At 49.2% G+C, this 8,009-nt stretch overlaps 2 protein-coding genes across 2 annotated transcripts; one reads left to right on the top strand and one right to left on the bottom strand.

Moving 5' to 3' along the window:
* Positions 1-553: 553 nt before the first annotated feature.
* diabloa (diablo, IAP-binding mitochondrial protein a) lies at positions 554-4,011 on the bottom strand. Its single transcript, XM_088428358.1, has 6 exons — positions 3,918-4,011; positions 2,858-2,981; positions 1,963-2,085; positions 1,453-1,563; positions 1,294-1,390; positions 554-911 (listed from the first exon to the last, which is right to left on the bottom strand). The coding sequence occupies exons 1-6, from the start codon at positions 3,959-3,961 to the stop codon at positions 709-711; spliced, it is 702 nt and encodes a 233-aa protein (XP_088284484.1). The 5' UTR covers positions 3,962-4,011; the 3' UTR covers positions 554-708.
* Positions 4,012-6,743: 2,732 nt separating this feature from the next.
* Positions 6,744-7,700, top strand: LOC148415365 (odorant receptor 131-2-like). Its single transcript, XM_088427752.1, has one exon. The coding sequence runs from the start codon at positions 6,744-6,746 to the stop codon at positions 7,698-7,700; it is 957 nt and encodes a 318-aa protein (XP_088283878.1).
* The last annotated feature ends 309 nt before the right edge of the window (positions 7,701-8,009 follow it).

Genomic DNA, 8,009 nt, shown 5'->3' with positions numbered 1-8,009 from the left:
TTAAGGTTTGGCTTAAATGATTTTTTTGTTTTACTTCCGCAAATGTTTGCAATAGGGTCCTTGGAAAACTTGATTTCCAAAAGGGGGTCCCTGACTCCAATATGTTTAAGAACCCCCGTCTTAAAGGACGTATTAATGCCTCTTTGGGTTTGAATGAGTTAAGAAAAATAGCAGGAACACTTTTCACGTTTTCAAACGTTACGAGAAAGAAGCTTCAGTTGAAAGCAACCATGGAGTCATTTCAAACAACTAAACAAAAGTTCTGAAACACCTTGACGTGCTATGTCTTCAGACATTTGACATGTAGTGAATGCGTTTTAACAACAGGGACGCCGTCCTCGAAGAGACACTTAACTGCAACAAATAACATTTCTATCCTTTCCATAGAGGCGGACGCCATGTAAATATGGGAGAATTATTTCAGCGCTGGTTTGTTAGCAAAAGAAATCTCAAAAAAGGAAGAACAGTCGTTTTGTATCGCAGGTAACATTTGATTGAGGAAAATATTTCACAAAGGGGTGACAAAAAGCTTAAGAAGCACTTCTCAGCACGGTCAAGATTTCATGGCACTTTTAATAAAGGTAGGCCAAAAAACCCTTGAACAAATCACAGCAAAGTAGACGTTTGAAAGAAAGAGTGCAGAGACCCGCGCTCGATTTCCGCGCCGAGGTCGGGAGACAAACAAAACGGCTCGATTTCCGCGCCGGCTCAGTCCTCTCGGAGGTACGCTTCGGGGACGTCGTCCTCGTCCTTCTCCGCAGCTTGGGCGCGCCGATCGCCGGCCTGGATCTCCAGGGCTTTGGCCTCGGCCAGCTTGGAGTCGGCGTCCCGGGAGGATTTGCGCGCCTCTTCCGCCTGCGAGCGGGCCACCTCCATGTGGCTCCGCATGGTGACGTACGCGTGTTCCGCCCCTGCAAACGCTTGCCGTCACAAAGCGTCCCACGTGCCAAATGTTGTGCCGAACCTTGAGCCGTGGCTCCTTGGCTTTTTCTTTTTTTTAACTATTCGCCCCATAAGTATCGGCTTTTGTATCGGCTACCATCAACCGTCCTATTTGTTTTTGTTGTATTCAATTGTCTTCCGTTTTATGTTTGCTTTGTGTTCCTGTACAGCGTGCTTTCTTTTCGTCTGTTTTGGAAGAATGGTCCAAGTGCATCGAGTTGAGGTGCAGTGGTCAACTGTAGCGCCTTGGCGCCATCTGCTGGCATCTTTGTTGAACGCACCACGATCAAGTGACGAAGGTCGTTCGGTACTTCCTGTACCGCTTTCCACGTCGTCGGTGTTTTTGCTCACCTGAGGTATACGCCGCCTCAGCTGCCGTTTCACATAGGAGGAGGGCGCTGTTCCACACCGACTCGAAACGCTTGCATTCCTCTTGTCTGTCGCTGACCTAGCGCACACCAGAAAAGGAGAAGGTGCCTCGGCGGGCCGCCCGTGACGCCGGCGTCTCACCTCCGCTCGCTGGCCGAGCATCACCTGCCAGATGGATTCTTCCTCTGTTTGGCTCAGATTCCCCAGTGAGGCCAGGTAGCGTTTTTGGAGCGCTATCAGCGTGTGCACGGCCTAAAAAAAACAAAACCAAACACAATTTTGTGCACAAATCTCTTCTCAAACTAATGGCAACACCAAGCCACATATTGCTCAAGTGTGTGCTAACGGCCCCTTTTCATTTCCTAAATTCGACACGGATGCACATTGTCATGAATGAGCGGCGGACATTCCAGGAAAAAAAAGAAACCAAAATGTCATGTCTTGTTCATTTGGCTTCTGGGGCAACTGAGTAAAACCATTACAAATGTAAACCCAAACGAATTTTTTTAATTTGTCATTCCAAAAAGTCATGCTGGGTTAGGGCGATTGGCTGAAAAAAATGGTTGACACGTCGAAAAAAGGTTGAGAAGCATTGCGCAATCGCGTGCGGGCGGACAAGCCTTGGCGTTTACATTTCCGCTCGAAACTCACCTTTGAATACTCGGCGATGGCGTCTATGAGGGCTAACGTCGCCTGCGAGAGGAAGGTGGCGGAACTGTCCGTCGCCAGAGACGCGGCTCGGCGGATCAGAGATTCCTGAGTGAGGCTTGGAACCTGCAGCCGTTCAAAAAAAAACAGAAATATATCAAATAAGGTCGGGGAAATTTTAGAACCTAGGAAAGCTTTCGGAGGGACTTCTATAGGAGGAAATAATCATGTGGCAAACTAAAAGTTGGCTAACTTAAATATAGTGGTGGACAATACATTTGATTTGATCATTTAGTTAATTTAGCCTGTCTGTAGCCTTCTTCCTTTTTCTTTTTTCCTGCCCCCCTCTTCCGGCCGGGGGAGGGGGCTAGCTAGATGGTGAGGGTTGACTTGACCGCCTCCATTGGGTCCCGCGTTGGTCGACCATCACGGGTTAGGAGTTCGGCCGTCTGCGGTCCACCTGGCTGGAATGCGGGATGGTTCCTGCCCAATGGCCTTGCCTGCTGTCAAGACATCACTGCACTATATAGCACATTATGTTTTCTGTAATTTATGTTGTTTCTGTGTCTGGTACATGCAGCATCCACTTCAACCTGTGGGCCTGGAAGGGGGCTCCTCCCACCTGTGGTCCCTTCTGGAGGTTTCTGATTTTCCCCTAATTTGGGGTTTTTGAGTTTTTCCTTCCCCTTCTGGGAGCTTTGACAGGGGATGCTGTTGTGTACCCTATACTGAAAAGATGTCTCTGTACGACCTCTTCTCATTCTGTGAAGCCCTTTGAGACTTCGGTGATTTAGGGCTATATAAATAAAATTTGATTGATTGATTGATTGATTTTCCGCACAACGCCAACGTTCCCGCCCATAAAAGGCAAACTTTACAAGACCGCACGAGCTCTCACCTGAGCGAAGGGCACGGCACACAGCCCGCCGCCCAGCGCCGCCGCGGACGTCGCCGCGCGCCTCCATTTCGGCGAGACGCGTCCCGCCGGTTTGCCGCGCCTGCACAGCGATTGAGCGTTGCTCCTGCCAGAGGCCGCAATACAGTCGGAGGAAGAAGATGAAAAAATAAACAGCGTATATGGAAGCCTTTTTTGTTTTGTCTGTCTACATGTGCTGCGATACCGTTTGCGTTCAAATCACTGTCGCTCAGAGGGTTAAATCCACCATGTCGTCGATGCTAGTTTTGGATGGCGTTTTGCACGGCGGTTTGGCAATAAGCTAGCGGTCGGCATCGAGCTAGTGGACTTTTTCATTCCTCTTCGTTTTATGTTCAAACTACTGGGAATGGCAACAAATAGGCCGAAGGAAGCACTTTGGGACGTATCCATCCATTTCCTATAGCCGCTTTTATCCTCACGCGGGTCGCAGGCTTGCCGGTGCCTATCCCAGCTGACTTGGGACACCCCGAACTGGTTGGCAGCCAATCACAGAGCACGCAGTGACAGGACAATGTCGTTTCCAAAATGCATGCTTTTGGAACATGGGAGAAAGGCGGGGCGCCCGGATAGGCATGGGGAGTACACGCAAATACTAAACACACGGGAAGGCCAGAGCAAGCTGGAATCGAAGCCGGGACCTCCGAGTTGCAGGTGAGCATTGTGGGAACGCGCTGGATTTTTAGCATGGCCCCAGCAGCACTCGTTCGTTAGCGCAGGTGTGCCTGTCAGGCTAACGCCGCGGATGACGGGCACACGACATCGCACAGCTACTTATGGCCATTTCAGTTCAAGGACGAACGTCTTAAATGTCCCATTGACAGCTCGACTGCCGACCTTTATTCAAATTGTCTTTTGATTATGCGCCTATTCCGTCACTAACAGGTACGTTCCAGACGTCCGGTTTTTCTTGTCGAACAGCGTCGTCCGATTGCTCCATGTCACAGCAGCCCGCCGCTGTTCTTTGTGCGAACGTGTCGCCGTCGACGAAACGTGTCACGTAAATTCATTTGACGGTACCTACCGGAGCAAACGAAGGAAGGCGGTGCCCCGTCCGATTGCGGCCATGCCAGTCCGCCACGGTGAACGTTTCCGCTTACCTCCAGCCTTAGCGAGTGGACACTTCCGGTTTCGTGCCACGCGCTGCTGCCATCTGCCGGCCAAAGGAAGCCCTCGCATTTTCGCTAGGCTTCTGAGGGGGTACACAGTACCGTACGGATGGAAAAGTTCAAACCATGTGAAGAACGTGTTGTGTTTGACGTCGTGATTTCAGTTTCCTGCCTTTATCTTCAATTGTACTTTTATAATGTAGGCATACTTGCGTGTGTGTGTGTGCGTGTGTGTGTGTGTGTGTAAATCAATGCCTAGTGGCATTATGAGGGTGACTTCAGCATTTAGTCTACAAATCTTAGAACAAGTGCGCCAGTCAAAACGTTTGTGTCACTTTGGCAACTTTTGTTCTTATTGAGCAGCTAGTTTCTTTGTGTGTGTTATTTGTTCAGAGGCTCAACAAGTCAGTTAAGACTTTTGAACAGTTTTTGGGGGGCCTTAAGCCTTAAATCTAAAAAACAAGCAAAGAATTTCCAAGTCAATGTTTTACAAGAGAAGAAAATCACGTTTTAACAAGTGAATTTCAAACTACAAATCTGTACTTGGAAATGTCCAGCTTTTACTCTGGAAAAGATTCTTTAAAAAAGTATACTGTTACTGTACCATGCTATGTTAAAAACATCCAAGGAGCATTTTCCATATTCTTCAATATTCTTGTATTGCTGCAAGAGTCAAGCCTGATTTTAGTTGCGGTTTTTTTTCCTTCCATAAAATTGTTTTATTTTAGAACAAAAAGTTGTAAATTTATGACTATTCTTGCCATTGCAAACTACAACTTCATTAATGATCCTACGCAATTGTTGGTACTTTTTTAAAGTCAAAATATCTGATACCATTCGTGCAAGTCATTGGAAATTGTGTAGTTGCTGAGTGTGCCACTGATATAAAATAGCAATATAAATCCAAATAGCGCAAGATCATTGCCGTCTGATGAAATCTAAGAGCGCGTAATAGGCGAATAACAACTTTTGAATAATTAATAATGCTGGTAATGAGTTTCACTGGACATTATTATCAATGCTCAGGACAGGGACGAGTGTCCCAGGACGGCATCCTTGTTTACAAAACACAAGGCCACACATACAAAAACAACTTTTCGTGGAGCTACGCCATTGCGTCCCTTGATGTCCAACATTTTCAACTGAAACTTTTCCCCCCCCAAACACTTTGAATAATTAATGAACGCCGTCAGGCTTTAATGAGTTTCACAGGGATTGTTTAGCCCCCAACGACGTCCCGCTTGCCCCCCCCCCCAGGGACCCTCTTCAACGTTTCATTGTCTAACTAACAAACAAATGTATGACGGCCGCTCGCTTTTGTTAACAAAATGAATGCACTTCACATAGTTGGCTACGGAAGTGTGAAACTGCCAAAATGAAAAAAAAGTTTTTCACTGGCAAAGTCATTCAAACGTCTTTGCAAGCACATTCAATCACTTGCCAAAACAAAGTGGGCAAATACCTGTTGGCTAAGTGCTAAAAGTTCGGGGCGTGCCAAAAAGGGATTCACACGAGAATGGGAATTCTCATTTACTACAATTCAAAATCTGTTGTGTACGTAGCAAAACGGATATGGTAGATAAAAAGAAATCAATGGCTTTTCTGTGGGCTGCTGTACTCCGTCGTGATGTCACCAAGCGGCCCGTTCTGGAAGTCAAACTTGCGGGGAAGGACGCGCAGAGATGGAGCCAATCAAACCCGGTTGAAGACAAATGTTACAGCAAGCGTCCTCCATGATCATTTGTTAGCAACTGAGTGTCTGGAAGTCGTACTCCCTTTCTCAATGATATGGCCAAAAAGTGGTTGGTTGTTGATCCAATAACTTGTGACAGATAACATGCTAGCTAATGTTAGCATTGTGCTGCCTTGTATGCATTTAGCTCGTCAGCGCGTTCGTTTGTGCCAGCTACAGTATTTCCCGTTGCTATATGTTAGCATCTGCAAAGGTTTTACACTGATAAGTTGTCATTTGCATCTAAATGACGTTTTGTATCGCGATTAATTACGTTTAGGATTAGATTTATCAATGTAATTTGTGGACAATTTTTGAAAAGATATCATTCTTGCAACCCGACTTTAAATCCGGCTGACTCCTGTGAGGAGTTTGCATGTTCTCCCCGAGCCGTCGTGGGTTCGTTCTCTCCAGGCGCTCCTGCTTCCTCCCACACTCCCAAAACAGGCGTATTGGACATTCTAAATTATCCGTAGGCGTGATTGGGTGCGGGAATGTTCGTTTGTCTCTGCGCGCCCTGCGACTCGGTCCTTGAGGGCCGGTATCATGCAGGACCCCCCCTGCTATAGTCTAAAAGTAAACTTGATGTATGCATTCTCAAGCTGTTAGTTGTAGTCACACTTGCGGGCTCAATATTGGCGATAAATGCGCTTTGTCCATTCGGACCGCTGCAGTTTTAATGCTAGTTGCCGGCCGGGGTAGGTTGGAGGGCGAAATCCCGACCCCGCGAAGGGTGACTGCTGCCCCGCAAGTATGTGACCTCACAGGTTTCACCGAAAGCAATTTTTTTTTTAACATTCAAGATGAAATAACGTGTGCACATTTTTTATACAAACGCTCCATACTGTCCATAGGATCCGGTAAGGTCGAAAGCATAGCTACGCCCCCGGGTTTCCGCGGTTGCTCCATCATCGGCGATGACGAAACGGTAGGCGGGCTTCAAATGAGGTTGTCCTTCGCGCCAAGTACGTAAGAGAACGCGACCTCCCGACGACTTCGCCGATAGCAAATGGCCAGCAATAACTCGGTGCCGGCCGGCGGAGAGACGCGCGGCGACTTGAGCACTCCCACCCTCATCCAAGTTTTGGTGGTCGTTTTCCTCGGCGTCAACCTCTTCCAGCTGTGCACCTTCTTCTCCAAGGAGCGCTTCACCTCGTCCATGCGCTACATCCTGTTCGCCAACATGCTGCTCAACGACTCCTGGTTCCTGGTCTTAAGCGACGCGCTGGTCCTCCTCAACCTGTTCGGCGCGGCCACGCGCCCGTGGCTGTGCCTGCCCGTCTACTTCGTGCTGGCCGTCTCCATGGTGGCCACGGCGTGCACCCTGACCGCCATGACCCTGGAACGCTACGTGGCCGTGTGCGTGCCCCTGCGGCACGCCCAGCTCTGCTCCGGCCGGCGGGCCCTGCAAAGCGTGGCGCTCATCGGAGGTCTCAGCTGCGTGCCCAACGTGATCTTCTACCTGGGCATCTTCGCCTCGGTGCCCGGCGACTACTACGCGCGGGAGCTGATGTGTACGGTGACCAACCTGGAGGCGTACCCGTGGCACAACTACCTGAGGTCGGCCGTGGACATGGCCTACTTCCTGGCCATGGGCGCCGTCATCAGCTTCTGCTACGCGCGCATCCTGAGCGTGGCCAAGGCGGCGGCGGCGCGGGATCGGGAGGCCTTCCGCAAATGTCTGGGCACGGTGACCCTCCACGCCTTCCAGCTGCTCCTCTGCCTCCTGCAACTGCTGATCCCCCTGGCGGAGAAGGCCCTGGCGCGCGTGGATTATGACTCCTTTGAAAAAGTGCGCATGTTCAAATACTTTGCCCTGATTCTCGCCCCGCGCTGCCTGAGCCCGCTGGTCTACGGCCTCCGGGACGAGATGTTCTTCAAGGCGCTCAGGTCGCACGCCCTCTGCGCTTTGTTGAGGCATAGGGCAAAGAGGCAAACCCCTAACCCTCTGCGACGTCGGAAATGATTCGATCGTCCGTTAGAAAGGCGGCCGTTCTTGCCTTGAATTCGCAGTATTTGTGTTGGCCCAAACTGTCCTTTTTTTAGCCCTTGCCGGTACGGATGAGCCGTATTCTACCGGAGATCAATTCAAAACCCTCATATTGTTTTTTTTGGGAGGGGTGCACCACAATGGTGCCTCGGAGGCCATAGTCTAAGATATTCCAAACAAGTCCTTCCTTAACCACTTTACTGTTGTTACCCGTTGATTTTTGGCTACGAAAAAACACTTAAATGCACAAATGTAGAAATCCATATTTCTTACTTGTTTGGCTAA

Source organism: Hippichthys cyanospilos, chromosome 11, assembly GCF_059441005.1.
Source record: "Hippichthys cyanospilos isolate Australia breed blue-spotted pipefish chromosome 11, RoL_Hcya_1.0, whole genome shotgun sequence".
NCBI classification, from domain to species: Eukaryota; Metazoa; Chordata; class Actinopteri; order Syngnathiformes; family Syngnathidae; genus Hippichthys; species Hippichthys cyanospilos.
Note: the sequence above shows the minus strand (reverse complement) of the source record. Positions and strands in the feature narration are given on the sequence as shown.

What these genes read in the sequence shown, in the direction of transcription:
- diabloa (XM_088428358.1), bottom strand. Translation starts at nt 3,961, where the DNA reads ATGGCCGCAATCGGACGGGGCACCGCCTTCCTTCGTTTGCTCCG. An exon ending in TGCTCGGCCAGCGAGCGGAG is followed by an intron (nt 1,391 to 1,452) that starts GTGAGACGCCGG and finishes GGTGTGCGCTAG; the next exon opens with GTCAGCGACAGACAAGAGGA. An exon ending in TGAGGCGGCGTATACCTCAG is followed by an intron (nt 912 to 1,293) that starts GTGAGCAAAAAC and finishes AAGCGTTTGCAG; the next exon opens with GGGCGGAACACGCGTACGTC.
- LOC148415365 (XM_088427752.1), top strand. Translation starts at nt 6,744, where the DNA reads ATGGCCAGCAATAACTCGGTGCCGGCCGGCGGAGAGACGCGCGGCGAC.